Source organism: Osmerus mordax, chromosome 20, assembly GCF_038355195.1.
Source record: "Osmerus mordax isolate fOsmMor3 chromosome 20, fOsmMor3.pri, whole genome shotgun sequence".
NCBI lineage: Eukaryota > Metazoa > Chordata > Actinopteri > Osmeriformes > Osmeridae > Osmerus > Osmerus mordax.
Window position 1 is genome coordinate 3884346 of NC_090069.1, and position 21865 is coordinate 3906210.

Here is a 21865-nt window from a genome sequence, read left to right on the forward strand (position 1 = left end):
AAGTCAGCAGCAGAGCTGTTGTGGTACTCAGCAGCAGCAACCAAAGCTTGTAGGTTACGTAGTGCAAGCTACTGTGTAGCTAGCGAGTAATGTAGATTTGTTTTTTTATTTTGAAGATGTTTATCGACAAAACCAAACTGACATTTAAAATCGTAAATTTAGCTAAATGACTAGTTCCTGCCAATTTAGTAGACATTTCCTGTAGCGAGAAAAAAAGAGTATCGTTCGTGGTCATAAGAAAATTGTACCAGCTAGCCACACCGCTAAATATGGTAGCTAGCTAGGGTAAAGACAGACAAATACGGTTTACAACACAATATGGAAAATGGTGTAAAGTTGTCCCATCGGGTACCACATACTTTGCACCGCGGATATATTGAAACACGTCGTTATATTTAGAGGTTAACCTGGATAACCTTAGCTGCACGAGATGTCATAGCCACGGTGATGGAGGGACATTTCTGTTAGCTAGCTAGCTAACGTTAGCTGGATATTATGAACAGCTGGACTGATGGAAATGTCTTCCCTGAAGACGATAGCAGGCTTGTTTACTAATTACATGTTGTAAAACGAGATATCACTGTGCTATATCTTGTTTATATTACGTAACATACGCCTGTTTGTGAGGCAAATGGGAGACTAGACGCCAGTTTGCTAAGGATAGTCACTTTTTGACATCTTGGAGCTAGCTCGCTAATTGACAGATCGATATAACCAGCCAGCTAAGAAATTACTGAATGCTTTTCATCAGCAAACAAGCAGACAGTGTCAGAAAGAATAGCTGCTCTGTCCCCAAAATACAACTGGAAACAAGTATAATTTAGCTATTGCACTCTTTAGAATTAAGGGATTTAAGCCCCTCATCACTTTATAACATGAGGAAGTTCTTTGATTCTCGTCGGGAGTTGGTCAGTTCTGGACCTGGTTCAGGAGGGGGAAGCAGTGGATCGAGCCATGCAGGTGGCAATTTTATTGGACGTGCATTTACTATCGGTCGGTACCAAGTCACTGTTGAGGAAACAGTAGCCGAAGGTAAGATATATTGCCAGTTCAATCTATGCTGGTGAACGTTAATCTGGCCAATATAATGGTAACAATTGAATCAGACTGGAAACTAACAACGTTTCACGCCGAGAGGTTAACTGACAGTTGGGCTGCTTTGTTTCAGCCACGAAAATACACTCAAATAAAGGGTGTAATACATACTGTTGTCGTATGTTCTGTTGATAATGCCAGTGATGGTAGTATCATCTTCCCATTCTCGGAAGACTAGGCCACACCATCTGAAACACTACACTACCTTTCCCATTCTATTGTAATTGAGCCTATCGTGGATGGATAAAGTTCAGAGGTCAGGCAAATGGAAGTGTTCCCTGTCATTGTTAACAGCTTCATGTGGTAAATCCCATGCAGGGCAGGAAATCCACTTATGAATGAGGCCCTGATTAATGGGCAGTAGGACAGGTTTGGATGAATGAGTCATCGGACATGGTTACTACTAGTATGAGCACGTGCTTTCAACAGGTTTTAAGGACGATCTTATACTGGAATAGGCATTGTTCTTGCTATAACCTATACTATGCTGTCAATGTCTGGCAATAACTATTGCAAGCTTGCTGCTCATCTATTAAGAGCTGCAGGCGGTGACCCGAGCCACATTGCCTATCACACTTTGGCCTATGGCTTCACAGCTGGTTGCACAGCTGGTACAACACACAAAGTACCGTGTGCAGTTAGTTGTAGCCACATATACAAAAAAAGCCCAAATCACAATTCACAAATGACTCATTTAAAGTCAAATCACCCAGCCACAACACCCACCATCTTAGATTGGCTTTATGTTTTATTTAGTGTGTGTGTGTGCATGGGTGTGTGTACACAAGTGAAGTTATTGTTACCCAGTGTAATACACTTTAAAGCAAGATTAAGATTTTATACAGCTTTATTCACTGTAGCAACAATAATAGAATAGTAATAATTCAAGTAGGGAATTGCCTATTCGTTGGTTGAAAATAAGTCGTGTGTGTGCTTTTATTCCCGTAGACCCACAGGCCAGTTCTGATGAACATGTGAGAAAAAAAAGAAGAAAATCCTAATCAGTTTCAGTGCCGCAGCATCCGTTTACAACTTTCTTTACAAACGCCTGCACACAGCGTCCTCTGTTCTCAGGCGGTAGTGTTTACACTGCGAATGCAAAGTGTACAAAGTGCAGGCCTATGTGAGGTAGAAGATAAGTAATTGTTAGTTTTATCTGCACTGTCCTATTCTCCCTCTCTCGCACACACACACGTACGTACACACACACACACTCACAAACACTCTCTTTTCTGAGAGAGATTCTGCCAGAGACCCTCTGAGTAGAGTGGCAGATGACAGGCATTGTGTTGTCTATTTGACAGTTGAGATGTCCCTGCCCCACTTTGGGCTCAGCAGCATCGTCCCCACACCCACTGCTGCTCTACTGCATCATTCTAGTCTGCAGTTTCGTCAGGCTGACCTTCAGTATCCAAACCGTTGTCAGAGAGTCTAATGCACCTGCCTTTTAACAGTGATGAAACATTATTGTGCAGATATCTGCAGTGAAGTATACCATATGGTTGTATGTGGGCCTTTACAGGCTAGTATTTGCTCAAGGCAATGCCATGGCAGTAAATTAATCATACTGCCACAAGGGCCGTTGACACATTACTTGCGTTGATATTATAATTTGATGAACATGTCTGTAGCATGTTGTTCATGATGCCAATGTTGCCCTATTATGGTAACTCCATTATAGTCTATTGTTCCTTTTAAGGTCACTTGAGTTTGCTCTAACACAAACTAAATGAACATTACATTACATGTAGTCATTTAGCAGACGCTCTTATCCAGAGCGATTTACAGTAAGTACATGGACACAACGTCATTTCGCACGGCCAGGATTCGAACCGGCAACCCACTGTTTAATAGCCCGATTCCCTAACCGCTCAGCCATCTGACCCCTTGTCGTTTGCATCCGCCTCCCGCAGGGGGCTTTGCGATCGTGTTCCTGGTGCGCACAAGCCAGGGCGTGCGCTGTGCCCTCAAGAGGATGTACGTCAACGACGAGCACGACCTGCAAGTGTGCAAGCGGGAGATCCAGATCATGGTGTGTGTGTGTCACGGGCCCACGGGATGGGGGGTGGGGACAGGAGACAAGCCGTCACCGTCTGGTTGTTTTGCACCTCGGCGTGATTTTATTGTCGGCCACTAACCTGTGGTTCTGCAGAAGGACCTCGTCGGCCATAAGAACATCGTCGGCTATCTGGACTCCAGTATTACAGCTGTTGGTGCCGGAGACGTTTGGGAGGTGCTCATCCTCATGGACTTCTGTAAAGGTGAGTGGGAGCGGGAAAGAAAAGCCGGTTGAAAAGAAAAAGAAAAGCCGGTTGTGTCCGTCCCGGGACGGTGGCGCTGTTTGTCTTATACTCTGTAAAGGTCACTTGTGTGATAAAAAAACAAAAAGGGTCACGCTACCACAGAATTTGTGGAACGTTTTTTGGCCAATTTCATATGACCCTGTTAGTCCATACGAGGGCGCTGTCTTTCCACACGACTGCAGTGTTGCTGGTTTGATATCCAGCGTTCGGCAAGGGCAGTGTACAACATCGTGTAGCTGTAGTATGGAAAGTGACTGGAATGTAATTTGTCAAATTAGCAGTAGAAGTAGCTCCATATTCGTCCCAGTGTTATCTTTAATGCCACAAACATACTTTAACAGCAATTTTATGTGAAAACCCGCTTTTCTCGTTACCCGTTTCAACGATTAACAGCGGACCCCGACAGTTTTGGACGTCCGTCAACACGTTCTGTCTCCGCAGGGGGCCAGGTGGTGAATCTGATGAATCAGCGGCTTCAGACCGGTTTCACCGAGGCTGAGGTGCTGCAGATCTTCTGTGACACGTGCGACGCTGTGTCTCGACTGCACCAGGGCAAATCACCCATCATCCACAGGGACCTCAAGGCAGGACATCTGATCAGATTTTCCGTCCTTTCCTCTGTTCTTGTTCTCGCCCCCGACCTCCTCTTTCTCCTCTCTTTGGTGTATGTGCTGCCTAGAACACGGCACCTCGGTGGTAGGCCTGACCAAAAAAAGTGAGTTCAGGCAGCTCAGCTGCAGCTGAAAGCCTGTGTGACTCAAGCCAATGAGCAGTCAGGAGCAGTCCACCAACTATTGATCGATGTGTTTTGGGACGTCCGAGTGCAGTGCTATCGTTTACACTCTCAACTGCGGACGACTCTGTTGAGGCTGCTTGTCTGAAATGTGGCTTATGTGACGGTTCCCGCTGTGACCGACATCTCTTACGTGCTTTTGCAGGTTGAGAATATTCTCCTGCACGACAAGGGTCACTATGTGCTCTGCGACTTTGGGAGCGCCACCAACAAGTTCCAGAACCCGCAAACCGAGGGAGTGACAATAGTCGAGGAAGACATTAAAAAGTAAGTGGGCGCTGAGTTGGAAGTCACGTTGACTGAAATCGGGCCATGACTCAAGACTCAAAGCTGCGAAGGGTGACATGAGGTACTGGGCGCTAAGCCTCAGGCTTACTTTAAAGTCAAAAATCATACCATAAGGAAAATGAATACCGGAATTTTTCTACATCGTTCATGCTGTCCACCCTTAGTTGACACTAGACACCTGCAGCATGAGTAAATGTCATGTGGTCACGTAACACGGGATTTGTCAGGGAATCTAGTGCACAGGGTCATTGGGCTGCTTCTGTGGTATGATACAATTTATTTCTCCCTCCCTCTCAGGTACACGACTCTGTCATATCGAGCCCCTGAGATGGTGAATCTCTACAACAGCAAAACAATCACGACCAAAGCAGACATATGGGTTTGTGGACTCAAGTGCTTCTCCCCCAGAACACACTGCCATCATGTTGCGTCATCATACATATTGCCATCAATATTGGAAGATTTCCTTCAAAGCCCTTCGGGGGGGGGGGGTTTAGAAGGTCGAGATGTAACCGAATTCCTTCCCCCTTTGTGTCCTCCAGGCGCTTGGCTGCCTGCTGTACAAGGTGTGCTTCTTCACTCTGCCCTTCGGGGAGAGCCAGGTGGCCATCTGCGACGGCAACTTCACCATCCCGGACAACTCCCGCTACTCCTTCGATCTCCACTGCCTCATCCGTCAGTATGCACGCTCGCCCTCGCGGCCCCCAGCGCGCTTGTTGTGTTTCGTAGCTTGAATCCGTGTTGTGGACACCCCCCCACCCCCCTGGTTCTCCTCCCCTCTAGCCTGGGCTTTGCTTTCGAGGTTGTGTGTGTGTGTGTGTGGGGGGGGGGGGGGTCTGTTGTGTGTGGCTTTGTGTTGTTTCTGGTGGTTATGGCCTGGTGGTCTCCCTCTCTCTCTCTCCGTTTTTCTAACGCTCATTCCCCACGTCTGCGTGTCTTCTTCGCACCCGGCTCGTCGTGTCTGTCAGGGTACATGCTGGAGCCCGACCCCGATAAAAGGCCCGACATCTACCAGGTGTCCTACTTTGCTTTTAAAATGGCTAGGCGGGACTGCCCTGTTCAGAATGTGAAGGTCAGTCCTCCTCTGCTCTCGGGTTGTATTTGAGCCTGTCTGTGGGGAGGGGGGGGGACTGGTTGAACCGTGGACATTTCTTTCCTCTACGCCTCCGAAAGTACACTTGTGTCATTTTCTTCTCCTTTTTTGATCCACTTCTCTCACGCTTGCACTCGGTGCGTTGCAATACACATGTAGGTCTTAATCCATTTATCTAAATGAGGATTCCCCCCCCCCCCCCCCCCCCATTTCCAGAATTCTCCTATTCCTACTCAACTCCCTGAACCAATCAAAGCTAGCGAGGCCGCAGCCAAGAAGACCCAAACCCAGACCAAGACCAGGTGAGGGAGCTGCCAGCCGCCGCTCAGTCCTCTTACTCTAGGGCACAAATGCGAACCGTCTTGACCGACTTTCGTTCTCCTCGATACGTTTGACCCTCAGACTTACCGACCCCGTCCCCACCACTGAGACCTCCATCACCCCGCGTCAGAGGCCCAAGGCGAGCCACGCCCAGCCCAGAGCGGGGATCCTCCCCATTCAGCCTGCAGCCCTCACCCCTCGCAAACGGGCCAACATCCCCGCCGGAGCAGCCCAGCCCATCGGTGCGTATACAGTCCTCACCGGTCTTTTCTTCAGGAGGATTTGTAGGGGGTTAAATATAGTCCAAGAACAAACAAAACGAATTCCCCTATGGTTTAAAGGAAGATGGGAAACTGAACAGTGTATCAGCATGAACCAAATAATGCCAATACAAATAGAATTACAGTTATTTGACTATGGGTTAAATCAGAGCAAGAATGGTCCAAACAAGGTTAAAATGAAATACACATTTAATAACATTGCAAATGAATGAAATCAATCACAAGGCAAACATGTTACAAAATGAAGGCTTTCAATCTTACATACTCTACAATGATCATTGTAAACCAGAGAGAAAGCAAGAGGTGAGCAAGGAGTAGGAGTATAAGGACAAGCCAGAGCTGAGGAGAAGGTCTGAGATCAAGAATCCACAGAACAATGCTTCACCGTTCCCATTATACACAAGGACAACCAATCAGAACATTTATTAGCCCTTATTTCTCAACATATGACTAGCAATGCACAGTAATGAGCAGGATGATAATTTCTAATGAGCAGGATGACTAACCCTAGATCAAATCAAAATGTATTTGTATAGCCCTTTTTACACGCAAGCATGTCACAGAGGGCTAACCCTAACTCTTTCCTTTTTTCCCCCTTCCGTTTTAAGTCAGCCTAGTAACTAGAGTTGTTTTTATTTCATCCACAGGTGTGAGTCTGAACCTTTCCCAGCCAGCAGCAGCCCTCCAATCACACAAGGCCCAGACTGCAGTCCCGCCTCCAGCAGCTCTCAACCAATCTCAAAAACCCCCCAGTCAGGCTGTCACTCAACAGAAGCAGGTAATGCTGCATCCGAATTTGCGTGGCAAGTTAAGGCTTTTAGTCGAGTGGTAAATTTCAGACACTGTGTTGAATGCCATTGTTAACTGTACTATTTGGTCAAGTTATGTAGTTAATTTGTATTCTGTTTCTGAAGGAATGAGTAGGGAATGGAGGAAACTATTAATCCGATTATACTATTAGTGCATTAGAAGGAAAAAAAGGTGTGGATTCTAAATAACCTAAGTTTTATACAATTGAGCTATTTCTCTTAAGGAACATTTAGAATGCTTTTATTCCCACCTGACCATGATAGTTGACATCATGGGTGTGTTATTGACACTGCTTGCTGTCACTCATCTCTATGGAAGCCAGGGCAGCCAATCCCAGCAGATGTCAATGCAGCAGGGGGAGGAGTCTCAGTCCTGGCTAAGACCGAGGCCCAACCACAAGCTCTGGCAGGCACACCACAGCAGACCACGCCTACCGTGGCTAGCCCCGCCCCTCAGAAAGCAACGCAGGCCCCGTCCAGCCCCGCCCCGCCCAAAGCCCCTGCCCGGAGCGCCCGTCGTAAGCAAGCAGGCCCGGTGCCGCAACTCGACCCTCAGCCCTCCCCATCGGCTCCCCTGCCTCCCTCCTCCCAGCCCCCTGGAGGTCAGACGCCCATCCTCCAGTTCCAGCTGGCTGACCAGCAGCCCGTGCTCCAGCCCCAAGCTGCCCCGCAGCCTCTCGTCCGGACCCTGCCCAGCTCGTCCGAGACGTGTCCGAATGCTGCTGAGAAACGGCAGACGGTAACAGCCCCCCACCTCCAGACCGTCGCCATTCAGCGGGGCCGGTCATCCATGACGTCATGCATCCATCTTCGTTTATCCATCCATCACGTTTTTTTTTTGGAAAAGCGCACATCTTATTTTCAGTTTGGTTGCGTCCCAATGCTTTGACTTACTTTTTTGGGGTGGGTCTGTTATGAAAGGACATCCATCACTGTCAAATGTATAAATGCCCTTTGTTTTTGTGTTTTTTGGGGGGCACAGCAAATACGTCATGTTTGTCTGTTAATATCCCTTTTTTTGCAGTTTTTTGTTGGCCCTTTTTATTTTACGCTTTTTCTCGTCAATCATGCCTCTCTCACCATTTCACTTTATCCATGTCGACATTGTCCGTGTTTATCCGGATAGGAGTCACATTTACACCCTCCCTCACGCTTTTCTCTCGTACTCTCTCGCCCTCACGTATAGGCCCCGCCTCCGTCCTCTAAGACCGCAGAGCAGGCGGAACCCAGGCCTCCCCCCGGTGACCTCCCTCTGACTGCAGTCACCGGCTCGCCAGAGAGCGACGCCACACAACAAATCAACAGGGCAGCGGCTGCAGATGTCGACCCTAACCAGTAAGAAGAGCTGCAGGGCGTCACATGACGTCACTCACCTGCCGCATGTCATGCGAGCTTCCCTTGTGTTCTGTGTTTGAATTCTAGAACCGCGGGCGCCAATGAGGGCAGCAAGGAGGGCACATCGGCTTCACCCGCAGGCTCTGGCGCCCCCACGACCCCTGCATGGAACCCGTTTGATGACGACAGCTTCTCTAACTTCACTGCTGAGGAACTGGTGAAGAAGGACAAGCAGGCTGATGGTACGGTGACAAATTGTTCGTGTGCACGTTAGCGAAACCACATTTATTGTGTGTGTGTGTGTGTGTCGGGGTAACTTTGTCATTTATCTGTCGTCAGATGCACCTGGAGAAACAGAGAAGGCCCCCACTGAGGACCTGATCCCAGGCCTGGGGTCCACCTCCCCGGACCAGACGGCCCCCCAGCCAGCTGGTGAGCCTCCCTCTCACCCTCCATCAGCACAGCCACACCAGGCCTTAGTGTATACACTCTACTGACGTATGCTTAGATTTTCTGTCAGACGCGTCCATTCCCGCTCGTTCCCGATACTTTCCCAGCCGGTCGGCTGTAGGGCTGCGTTTTCCTCAGGGGGTTTCCTCACTGGATGTGCTCGGGTTCAGCTGGAACTCGTTTGACCACCAATGCAATTAAACGATAGCTAAACACGGTAGCGCTAGCTTTAGCGGTGGTTCCGTTTCGGTGTTGTGTTTTGTGATGTCGAATGGAACAAAGACATCACGAAGACCATGGGTTTTATTGCATGGTTATACAACAAACATGGTTAAAAACAACAATAAACATGGTTTTATTTGATTATTTTGTAAAGAAGTTTTTCCAGCAATTAAGGTTTTTATTATTTTTAACATGGTTTGATCCCTCTTAAAAGTACACATAGAACATACAAGTTGCAATAAGAACCTCATATTTAAATATATTTTAGGGACATTCAGGGTATAATGCAAAAATGTAATGGCATATGTTGCATGTGTAGTGAGTCCTCTGGAAGCAGTAAAAAAAACAAGCTTCAATTGTTTTAAAATATTTAGCAGTTATACAACAGCAATAATCTGTATTCAGATCACATCGTTTAATCAGTATTAAACGATGTGATTCGCTGTGACAGTGTGAAGTATCTATGATCTTTCTTTTTTTTATCACTTCATTCTAGTGGATCACACGGAAGACATTCTGGGACTGGATTCAGTCACCTCGTTGCTGGTTGTTCCAGAGCCTTTCAATGCTCTCTCACTCTCAAAAACACCAGGTACGGAGTGTCTGAGGTGCCACTGTCTTCATTGTAACACCCCCATTGTCCTTACTCATCTTCTGTGTCGGAAAAACTTCTCTCACAGTCGATTAAGTGCTGTTTGTCCTTCCAAGCTTTCTTCAGATGTTTTTTTTATTTTTCAAATGTCACAATGTTAAGTTTGATCTCCAGTTAACGATACTTGGTGAACTGAAAATCCGCCAAACTCTTCTTGATATGTAGGAAGGGAATTCGATTGTTATGACATCAAGTGTATTTCCTCAGATAATTATGAAATGTATGCATACTTGTCCTTCGGAAAAATCTTATGCGCAACGTTTTGCTGTCTTATTCCGCCTCATAACTGAGAAAATGTTTACCAGTTGCCACGATTCATTCCATAGCCACAAAGGGCACATGATGATGCAGTTAAATCATCTGCTGTTGTAGACCATCATGTTCACTGGCACTGCTGAAAATTAGAAAATAAATAGCTTAAGAATGTTGTAGAAGAAGGTTGTTTTGAAAGCATAAGCAGGTCTTTTCATTGGCAAGGTTATCTACATGGCTAGAAGTAACACTTTATGGTTTACCACCCAGATCGGGAAATTGGGCTTTTCACACTGCATGGTCACACTTCACTTAGACACAAGATTTGCGTGTCACACAAACGGCCTCAGTCAATTCAATAAATTGATAACTGCCATTCCTTCCATCCCATTGTGTCGTTGCTCTAAATGGATTGCAAATACACGACATATTGTCCTGCATTCATTTGAGTCTGTCTTGACCGTCAAATCCATCTTTCCTATTCTCCCCATTTCTGAAGAATTTCTGTTGAATAACCAGCAATTTTCTTCAGTGGTCTTTGTGTTGTTCCATGCTGCCTGTTATTGTCCACTTTGTGTCTTTCATTCTCTTCTTTGCTAATCTATAGAGAAGCTGATTGAGGGACTGAAGTCCCCAGACCCTTCTCTTATGCTCCCTTACCTCTTGTCATTGGCCGATCCATTTGGTGGATCGGTCGAGGAATCTGCCAAAGGTAAATCGCAAGTCTTTCAGACTAATCTTTTCGTGTCTCTCTTACCCCTTTCACACCTGGAACCTAAAGCGATGGTCTCCAGGCCTATATATTTGCGCGGGTTTAGGCTATTTACAACCCTAAAATGGCCGGCCTGGTTAATACCTACATGTCAAAGCAGTTGGAAGGTAGGGCTATTGTGTTTTGACATTCGTGAGCATATATTTCGAAAAAAGCGCTTGAAGTGAGCCAGTCAAAGAAAGTTCCACGTTCTTTCTGTTTGAGTGGTGTGCCAATTACAGGATATGGCTAGTAACCAATGACAAAATACTTCAATTATAACGTAATAAAATTTGGTAATAGAAAAACACTGACCATCTTACGACCTCTTTGCCTACTTTACATGGTTCAGTAATGAAGAGTGCAGAATTTACCACCAGCTGTGTATCTTCTTCCAATCTAATTCGATTTGTGTGAAAGGGGTATACGTGAACACTTCCAATTTATTTGGGTCCAGTTCCCTCTCTTCCTATTGTGCCTCTTACCTTTTCTTCATCGTCCTTGAAGCTATCAGTGAGCCTATATTGGGGTCAGGTGGCTGAGCGGTTAGGGAATCGGGCTAGTAATCATAACGTTGCCGGTTCGATTTCCGGCTGTGCCAATGACGTTGTGTCCTTGGGCAAGGCACTTCACCCTACTTGCCTCGGGGGGGAATGTCCCTGTACTTACTGTAAGTCGCTCTGGATAAGAGCGTCTGCTAAAATGACTAAATGTAAAATGTATTCAGCGAGCATCTCTTCTACTAGGCCAATGCACCTTGGTGTCCGGTCTGACATCCCCCTCCTTGACTTCCTCTCTCCTCGTCTCAGCTGCTTCAGCGGAGGTGTCGGTCGGCCCTCTCATCCCCGGTCTGGAGTCTCCTCTGGCGCAGACTGAGAGAACCTTTCCTGATTCTGGTCAGTAGCTGCCTCGCAGACAACACAACGTAGGATACCCATTTCTAAGCAAGCTGGAGCACCAATGGACAGTTCTGGATTTAATAATGGATGTTACACAACATAATAATAGTAATTTGACCACTGATGGACGTGAGAGCAGGCTTGTCGGTTAATTCCTACCTCCATTACATTTACACCGTACATTGACTCGCTTTGTCAAAGGAAGGCCAGGCCGAGAACAGAGATTTTATTTCAAAGGAATCATATTCCGTCTCATCCTTTGATATCTTCACTCAGAAGATCTTCATCTGATTTTACCAACAACAGCGCATGGGCATTGAATCTAATCTATTATATCTATTTATATCTGTCAATTTTAGCACCATTGTAATGCATGTAAACTTATCTTTGGTGGAATTATTCTGCTTTGTGACAGCTCTCTGCCAGAGAAACCCAACTTAAGTCTTTGTTTTGATCTCAGTAGCAGAGATCATGCACAAACAGACTGCGCAAACACAGAACCAAGTTTGGAGGCGGCTGGGGTGGGGGGGAGAGAACTCAGGAATCATTTGTCACGCACTGTGCAACACTGCTGTTGCCGACTGACACAAGCGCCCCTCGGAGTCTCCCAGCTGAACCAGCTTTGCTCATTCCTGTAGCCTTGTGTGTGTAATGCCGGCTCCAAGTCTTTCAAACGATTGGCTTACTAAAGACCCATCCTTTTCTTCTGTGGTATTCGAGATCCTGTTATAGTGTAACCTAGTTGACTTGGTATAACTCACTCCTAAGTGTAAATACCACCCACTTGACTCCATTGAAGAGCTAGCTTTTAGGTGGTGTAGCTCTGTGGCCATTGTTGTAGCAGAACAATTGCGTACAACAATTCACGAATGTATTCCGCGATCCGCAAATGATTGCCTACACCGGCCAAGTGTGTACGAGATCCCAAAACATCCGAAAATCTGTATTCATATTTTCAAGTGTGTTCACGTCTAAGTCTGTGAATGCGTACGTAGATCTACAAATGGGTAGACAAAGGTGGACCTTGCAATTTGCAGGTTTTTTTTTCTTTCATGTTACTTTTGCTACATTTCTGCCGTGGCAGAGATAATCTATTTGTTAAATTGCCATCATCCTGATTTATAAAAACCTTATCTGTGGGCAGACACCTACACCTTTTAATGACTGGGATTAATACATTGATTAAAAACGCCTCTCACACTTCATTAAAACACCCAAAAGCTAATTAATGAAATGTATAAATGAAGTACGAATCAAGGGGCGAGGAAATAGGAATAGGGCGAATAGACCGAAACATCATGGCTTCGAGCTGCCGTCCGTCGTTGAGGTTTTCACACCAAAGCCGACCCATCAAGTCAGACTCGTGGCGTCGTCAACAGACCTGTCAGTGACCTGTCCTCTCTCCTCGCTCCTCCAGAAGCGCTGACCGGGGAGGACTCTCTCCTGGACTGCACCCTCATCTCGGGCCAGTTTGCCCCTTCTGAAGGGCCCGGCGGCGCCCCCTCTCTCTTCTCCGTCCCCACATCCGCTGCCTCTGCCCTGGATGAGTTAGCCATGCTGTCCGGGGAGGCCCCCCAGCCCCTGGCAGGTAAACTCCCTCCCCCCCCCTGTCCCTAGAACCACCAGACTAGAACATAATAACACGGTGCCCCCTCGACACTCGTGATTCATTTTTTTTTCTCGACTAAATCATCTTCATAGTGACGGTGTTGTCTCGAGATGCAGAGGTTGACCATCTGGAGATGACAGTTGAATTTGAGTGCACTAGACCAGTGGTTCTCAACCCTGGTCCTCAAGTACCACCTGTCCTGCATGTTTTAGATGTTTCCCTGTTCCAACACACCTGATTCAAATAAATGGGTCGTTATCTAGCTCTGTAGAAGCCTGGTAACAAACGTGCATTTGAATCAGGTGTGTTGGAGCAGGGAAACATCTAAAACATGCAGGATAGGTGGTACTTGAGGACAGGTTTGAGAACCACTGCACTAGACTCAACGTACAAGTGACCATTTGGCTTCAGCGCCTTAAAGAGCCCCAGTGCTCTGACGCATCTTCATCTCTCTTTTCCTCCCTGCCTCATTATCCAGACTCCTCCCTCCTGATGGCAGACTTGGAGGCTCCCCCTCCAGCAGAGACTGGACCGGAGGACGAGTTTGACCCCATCCCTGTCACGGGCCCCAAGAGCACCTCCCAAGGTACGCCTCGACACTGCCCTCACACCGGAACACTTACCGGTCATTCGCGGCCGTCTGTTACCACTTCCTTAGTTTTCCCCCCCAAGTAGGCTTAAAGTTTATCGGTTGGTCGTGTTTTTCTCAGCTTCTATTTCTCTTTCCTTTTACAATTCTACTCCGATCCTTTCCTCCTTTCTGCTTCTTGTGACTCCCTTCCCTTGCTCCCCTCCCTCCCTCCTTCCCCTCCCTCTCCCTGCCTCTAACCTCCCCCCTCCCTCCCTCCCTCCACCTCCCCCCTCCCTTTCTGTGGCCAATTACAGGAGGCCACTCCCGCAGTAACAGTGGCAGCTCAGAGTCCAGCCTCCCCAGTCTGGCCCGCTCCCTGCTGCTAGTGGACCAGCTCATCGACCTGTAGACCCATTTGCAGCTGGCAGAGGAGAGAGGAGCTGTGTTGCGGGGGGGGGGGGGGGGAGCAGGGGGGGGTTATTATAGATCCAGACCTTATAGTTACAGCCCCCGTCACCACTTGCGTCAACCTCGACCTGCTTTTCGCTCTCACATCATCCCTCTTCATCAGAAAACACCCCCCCCCCCCCTCCTTCAAGTCCTGTCCTGTCTGCTTGGCGCCCCGCGGTGGCCTGCCGTCAGTCTCCCGTCCCCGTCGATCCCGTCATCCTTTCACTGCGTCCCACTTTCCCTTTTCACCCTTTTTCCGATCGATGGCAGCTTTGGTCCTCGCTCTGTCGTCGGTCAGTGCCTGTCGTGTCTGCCCGTTTTGTGTCTTGGTTCTTCTTGTTTTCGCGGGGCCCTGCATTGCATCCTCTTGCCGGGTCCCGTGGAGCCACTGTGTCTCTCATGCCATTTCAGAAAAGGGGATCCCTCTCCCAATTATTTGCACGTAATAAAGCTAGCTAAAGGATAACTTGAGGCTACCACTTAAGGGGGGAAGGGGAACCTCCTTTGCCAACTTTCCACGTAGCCTGTTTAGCACTTTTATGTGGGTGTTTTTGCCCGTGCATCATTCCCTGCTGTCGTATAGAATGGATGGTTCGTCATAATCCGCGTTGAAAGTCGTCCACACTTTTTAGAAGCGGATCCCTCAGAGCGTTCCTTTGCGTCGCAATTCGAGTTCTAGAGCGTTCCTAAGCGTCGCACTCGGAGTTCTAGAGCGTTCCTAAGCATCGCACTCGGAGTTCTAGAGCATTCCTAAGCGTCGCGCTCGGAGTTCTAGAGCGTTCCTAAGCGTCGCGCTCGGAGTTCTAGAGCGTTCCTAAGCATCGCACTCGGAGTTCTAGAGCGTTCCTAAGCGTCGCACTTCGAGTTCTAGAGCGTTCCTAAGCGTCGCACTCGGAGTTCTAGAGCGTTCCTAAGCGTCGCACTCGGAGTTCTAGAGCGTTCCTAAGCATCGCACTCGGAGTTCTAGAGCATTCCTAAGCGTCGCACTCGGAGTTCTAGAGCGTTCCTAAGCGTCGCACTCGGAGTTCTAGAGCGTTCCTAAGCGTCGCACTCGGAGTTCTAGAGCGTTCCTAAGCATCGCACTCGGAGTTCTAGAGCATGAGTTTGAGGGCCATAAGTCAAATAGTTTATGCTTTTCAGTCAACACAGCTGTTTTAAGCGTCTGAGGCTGTGTGATACAGAGAGTAGATAATGATTCATTCAGCGATTTACACGCGGAGAGAGAGGGGGGGGAGCTTCCCCCCCAGACAGCGCTCAGACGACCTCAGTTAGTTAAATAAGCATAATTAGGCTACTCAAAAGTAATTGCCATTCCATCAACAACATTCTATACTCCAACCACATTCATGTACATTCCTAGCTGTACAGAATCCTGCACACCTGTTCCTTTTTTTGGTTGTCGTTATCCTAGAATATGTTCATTTGCAATACCCACAGGCACAGAGGTAGTGACCCTTGGTTTGGTTCTTCTATAAAAAAAAAAATATATATATAAAAAAAAAAGAAGTACAAAGTCCTCGTTCCCTGTCTGTCATAGCTTTACTTGTGGAAAAATATGGAAATATATATATTTATTAATGTGTCTGTTAATAAATGTGAATATGACTAGTGTTAGAGAATGAATGTATGAAATAAATATTAGTATATGAATATGGAATCATATAGATATATATATCTATATGATTCCTACGATCTATATCATAGAAGAAGACGGATAAATACTGAATACTAAATATCTTATTCCTGTTTGTGCAAATGTGTGATGAAAAGTTATTTCCCCCCTCCCCCACTACGTTTAGCAGAACATACAGTTGTGACAATCCTAGCTTTTACCTTTTCAGGATTGAGATGAATTGTACATCTTCTAAGTAAAAGTATAGTGAACTTGGAAGGCTTGGTTTTGCTGACATTCTTTTAAGGTCGTTTTTTGGGGTTGAAATTAACAAAACAACTGTTCCCATTGATTGCAATGGGAACACATCTAAGGGACTGTTGTCCTGAATCAGTTCATATTCATTGCTCTATAATGGCTGAACCACTACCCTTGCTGAACTAGTGCTCTGTAAAGCCATGATTATGTGCAGTGGTTTTCGTTGGTCCTAGAGACTCATATCAAAGCATGGCAATGTTGTTGAATGTTCCGTTGATTTGTTCGATAACTTGATGGTTTGTGTGTGCGTGCGTGCGTGTGCGAGCGGGTGTGCGTGTTGACATGATGTACTGTAACTTAGTAACAGCCAGTCTGAGTTGTGGGGGAGTGATATGCTTGTGGTGTCGTTCGGCTCGCTGCAATAACAGCGACACTCGAATTGGTGTTGCCGTTTGAATTCTCTCGCTGAAAGCACAGGGCCCCCTCTTTACTCTCTCAGGTAGGAAGAGTGAGTCGGTCTATCTTAAGAGTCCCTAATGGGTCTCAGGGCCACTGTGCTACTTGTATGACCTCTGATAGAGACACTGGCATACATAGGTTAGAATATTTCTCCATGTCAACCAATGGAATAAAAAGATGATTGATTCGATGGAGGAGGGAGGGGGGTGAGGGGGAGGCTGTGGGAGATGAAAATGATGGATGACTCAACATTCAGGGGGTCGCAGATCTCAGTCCCCAGCAGTGAGTCGTTTCCCCCACCCTGAACACGGGGCACAGTGGACAGGGTGCCATGCTAGCTCTCGTGTGAGCGAAGCACCCCCCGTCTCTGCTGTTCTGTGGCCCAGAAAGTACAGAGTACTTTGAATTTGACGATACAGCTTTATTCAAAAGGTTTAGGCACCCCTGGTCTAAAGTTCCGTCACTGCGAACAGCTAAGCGAGCTAAACATGACCTGATTTCCTAAAGGCATAAGGTTAACCGTTGTGCTGCCTTTGGGTCACATGACCCAAAGGTTCACAACAAACCATCGTTGTGTTTACCCAATTTTACCCAATACAAAAACAAATAAAAAGCATTTTCTTTTAACCTTCGCGATGTGGGGGGTCTGAGACAGCCCGACGGTTAAAAGAAAATGCTTCACTTGTTGTTTTTGTATGCGGTAAAGTTGTCTCAATACGACGGTGGGTCACAATGACTGATGGGTCAGAATGACCCGAAGAGAACACAAGGGTTAAAGAGGACACATTTCTTTCGTATTTCAAGCCAGATTTCGTGCTGAACATATTTGTAATACATATGTGTGCAGTAGAACCGTGCACGACATCTCCAGAGGCTGCTGAATGTCCCTGAGGGGGACACAGAAGTTTTGACTGCTGAAGCAGTTCTCTCTAAACGTTTTCTTCCAGGACTCAACTTGACCTCTCCAAAGTTCCTGTTAACTGCCAATTTCATGACGAGCTGAAGAAATGGCGACCTGATGACGACCTCATCAATTCTTTTCATTTTCAGAGTGCAAGGCAGCTGCTTAGAGGAGCCCATGGTGGCTGATTGTTGGGACATGGTTTAAGGAGTATTTATAAAGCTTTGAAATTTGAATCGCCTGGCCTTTCCCATCGATGATTGTGAACATCAAGCCAGCCCATAACAAGCTACGGTCTGAGACCATGGTAAATGTTATCTGAGAGCTCAAATCTGTCGGGGCGCCCAAACCTTTGCATGGTGCTCCTTTTTTTTTTTTTATCACTCTAAAATTGTACAAGAGAAAAACGATACACTAAAATGAGCTTAAAATTTGGAAACGAATGTGTCATCTTCAACGTTATGCCTTTTGGAGATCAGTTCCTCTTCAACTCACTTAACTATTCACAGTAACAGGAATTTGGACCAGGGGTGCCCAAACATTTGCATAAAACTGTATGTGAAGCAAGGCATGCCAGCAGCTAATTCCAGTTTGACAACATTTATTGAAGGGAGAAAAAGACAACGGCAGCGTAACAATCCTTTTGTCCCATCTATCTCAGGCATTTGTAGATACAGTACCTGCAGCGGAAGGCTTTTGTTCACAATGTTCTACCCTTCCTCCTCCTCTCTCTCTCCCCACACTGTACAGTCAAGTCATTCGCGGATTCTAATGTGGCTATGAACCTATGCAATCCTTGAGCTTTTCCCAGTAGACATCACTGTGCTGTTGTACTCAGTAAAGGTCATGGCCTGCAGGTAGTTAAACTTGTGACGTAGGGAATCCAGAAACCCCTCATCCTCCCTGATGTTTTTGCCAAACGTGGAAGCCGTTTATGACATTGTCCTTCTGAGGGTTCTGAAACTCACTCGTTCTCTGTGGCACCCAATCCCTTATTGCCGAAGCTGTGTTATTCTGTGTGCACCTTCTATTTTTGTGAGATGACTAAAAATAACTACAAAGAAAGAGATGGTGAAATAAATGTGTAAATGTGAATGCATTCTTGTCGTTGAGTATTCATTCAGCGGCTTTGCGAAGCCCTGAGACACGTTTTTTTTTATTTTTGAAGGAAATTGACATTACATTGGATAAATACAATTTCAGCATTCACTGTGTGTGACTGAGTTTGATGGACATGCACCCTTAAGCTGTGCAGTAATTGACCATTCTCTGTCCGGACGGCAGGCTAACACAGGTAAGAGTCTTAGTCCGGTTGTTCCTTGTGTCAACCTTTTCGTTGTCTTGTCGACATTTCTCTCACCTCGTGTCTTGTGATTCATGAATCATCCGTGAGATGGAGTCTTATGACGATGCTCACATTGAGTGATTTTTCTTGGGACGCACATTGCGATTCGACACTCAGATACAAAAGGCAAAATTGGGCCACATGCATGTAATGTCGGTATCCGACCTACGGCCATGTGTCTGTAATCAATCTGATGAACCGCCACTCCCAACACACAAAACATCATCTCTCCTTTCACTCTTACCTCTCCGTGTACAGTACCTCCGTTTACCAATAAAGTCTTGAGACCAAATAATAGTTGTTTACGATGAAGCATTAAACTAGCTTTCCGCTGTGCCCTACAGATGTGCAGTGGGGGTCGGGTATCAGGGGCCCTGGGCAGGCTTGTGGGGAACAGCCCGTCGTCTGCGAGGCGGTCCTGGTTCCCTGCATGCACAACTGTTCCATCCCCAGAATACTGGCACAGCACACCAGCAACTCAGACACCCAGCCGCCTCACCCCTCCAGCCAGCTCTCTGGCCCCGGGAAGCAAGCCGTCAGGAGCCACCCTTATCCTGCAGACCGCGCAGTCACCCCGCCGGACGTCTTCCTGCTCGCCCCTTTTAGGACGGCTGAGGAAGGCGTGGTCACCCGCTCCGCTTTCCTCCTGCCCCATAAGCCCCCGCTGTCCTCCGACGCCTCTCCCCAGGCCTCTCCCCCTGGGAGGAGACGGGAGCCTGTTGAAACGACCCCCCCGCCCCATCCGTGTCCTCCAAACCCAGGCGCTCCCCGTCAGATCCAGCCCTGCAACTCCCGTCCCCAGGTCCGACTGCCCCCCCGGGGCCTGGGCCCCCTGAAGCGACAGCCCCTGCCTGTCTACCCTCGCTCCGAGGCCCCTTGGCCCCAGCAGCCCGTGGCGGCCCATCGCGTGGTCTCCAGCGTGGGTCAGCAGGCCGCCGTGGGCTCGGTGGCTGTGGGACCCCTGCACTCCTGGACCATCGGAGGAGTAGCTCTGAAGGACCCCTTTCTCAGGGCCCCCTTTCATCCCAGGTGTCCAAAAGGCAAACCTTGATACGAGGGACATCATCTCACCCCGAGCCCAGTCTATACCCCCATGACCTTCATTAAAAACAACCAGACAAGCAGATGTGACCCCTAACGAGGTCTTAACCCCTTGTCCATAAAAAAAACCCTGCCTTCTTCAGAAAGACAAATGGATTATACTCAGACTCTCTTGGCTAAGGGTGCATGCAGTATTATAATGGACTTGCAGTATTATAATGGACTTGCACGACACACTGTTACTCTACCTCAGTGTTATGGTGGTTGATCAGATTGAGCAAACCTGCTGGGAAACACAGGAAACCAAAACACCAGGGACATTTCAAGTGATACTAGTTAATTGTACTGTGCTGCGTGGGGGATTTTTACTTTACAATTACATTTAATGTCTGCAATTATATTTAATGTTGTTTTATATGCAAACTGTGCTATTACTTGTTTTGGTTGCAGATTGTGTAATTGTACAAGTTGAAAATTGTTTGTCATGGATGTACGTGTTGCTGTACTCTGATATTGGTGAACTATTCCAAGTAGTCACTTTCCTATCTTTGGGACAAAGCATGTTTTGTTCAGTCTTATTTCATGTTTTCAGATTCTTATCCTTTTCTTATCATTTTTTTCACGTAAAGAGTACATTGTATGCACCTACTACACAGCAAAGTGGCTGTTTGGTGGTCAAATCGAATGTGTTCTACTTAATGAAGCATTAGAAAGTCTCGCGTGATGTGGACTAAAACAGCCCATACTTGCAGTTCGGATGTTCTCTGTTATATTGAATCACATACAACACCAAGCCTTTCAATTATTTACCACACTGATTGTCTTTGCTGTATATTATATTATAAGTTGTACAGCACTCATGTTTTGGAGAAGTACCAAAAGTACAAAAGTATTTAATGTAGGAATCCATAAATGTCATTATGCATTATCATAATAATGTACTATTACTCCAAATATCTTTTAAATTGTTTTCATGTATTTCACACAAAGTGAGACTTATGTCACCAGTGTTAAAAAGTGTCCTCCTTCACATCCGTGCAAATGACTGCGGAATACGTCCTTTAAAGATCATCGTGCTGCCACTCAGCAGAGCTCCTTCTGGCCTGCTGAGTGCCCGCTCCCCTGGCCTGCTGAGCTCAGCCAAGTGGATCCGCCTCGTGCCTACCGTTTATCAAGCAGCTCTGCATGGCATTAGCGTTAGCATTTGGTTTTATTGCTTTCTGGAGTCGCCCTCCAAGCCCACTATCCCTGGCTGCCTCTGTAGCCACAGGCATGCCTCCGTGAGCTCACTTCCCACAGGATTAGGAGTCTGTCTGCCTCTCTCTTATATTATGTAACAACGCTATTAAACCAGGCAATCTCTATTCATGCGAGTTTCAAGGTTTGAAGGACCTATTCTTGCTAGAACAAAAAGATTGCTGAAAAAGAAAATGCAGTCTGTTTATGGTACTTTATCTTGATTGCCCAATGTACAGTACGGTTAGTATCCTGTTTGTGGCTAGGTAGTCATAATATCCTTATGCAGTCCTGATATTTTCATGTCGCTAACTGAAATTTGGATTCAAACCATCGTACGATGGCCCACTGTGTTTACCATGAGCCCAAGCACCAAGACATTTTGCCTTACCTTGACATATCATAATGTTTATTTTTCCCCACTTACCGGTAATAAAAAATATTTTAGAATTCAAAACCGACCATCCTGGTTGTCATTGCTGATACACAAAGAAAGTAATTTGCCGCTTCCCAGAATATACCCCAGATTATGCTGGAAGTGGAAATTTCAACTCAACAGCAAACATTGGCCATGTGTCATTACATATTTGGGCTGTCGGCACTTTTAGTCCTATCTACTGGTCTGCACCGTCCTTCTCTCCGTTTCTGGCTTCCATTCCACTGCCATCTTCAATCACATTTGATTTGGATTGCCCTTTTTAACCCTTGTGTTCTCTTCGGGTCATTGTGACCCATCAGTCATTGTGACCCACAGTCGTATTGAGACAACTTTACCGCATACAAAAACAAAGTGAAGCATTTTCACATAGCTTCACATAACTGCACCTAAACGAAACCCC

General features: G+C 46.7%; 1 protein-coding gene across 1 annotated transcript; it reads left to right on the forward strand.

The window, feature by feature from the left end:
* Positions 1-51: 51 nt before the first annotated feature.
* Positions 52-21470, forward strand: LOC136964004 (AP2-associated protein kinase 1-like). Its single transcript, XM_067257865.1, has 21 exons — positions 52-1032; positions 3009-3127; positions 3248-3356; positions 3840-3982; positions 4337-4458; positions 4777-4858; positions 5022-5154; positions 5448-5551; positions 5789-5874; positions 5975-6135; positions 6822-6952; positions 7303-7722; positions 8170-8318; positions 8406-8560; positions 8658-8750; positions 9487-9582; positions 10502-10606; positions 11392-11541; positions 12962-13132; positions 13632-13739; positions 19094-21470. The coding sequence occupies exons 1-21, from the start codon at positions 876-878 to the stop codon at positions 19798-19800; spliced, it is 3501 nt and encodes a 1166-aa protein (XP_067113966.1). The 5' UTR covers positions 52-875; the 3' UTR covers positions 19801-21470.
* Positions 21471-21865: the final 395 nt, after the last annotated feature.

Bases quoted from the DNA above. Each gene is read 5' to 3' on its own strand.
- LOC136964004 (XM_067257865.1), top strand. From the start codon at position 876: ATGAGGAAGTTCTTTGATTCTCGTCGGGAGTTGGTCAGTTCTGGACCT. The intron at 6,953-7,302 runs GTAATGCTGCAT...TCTCTATGGAAG, and splicing joins CTGTCACTCAACAGAAGCAG to CCAGGGCAGCCAATCCCAGC. The intron at 7,723-8,169 runs GTAACAGCCCCC...CCTCACGTATAG, and splicing joins CTGCTGAGAAACGGCAGACG to GCCCCGCCTCCGTCCTCTAA.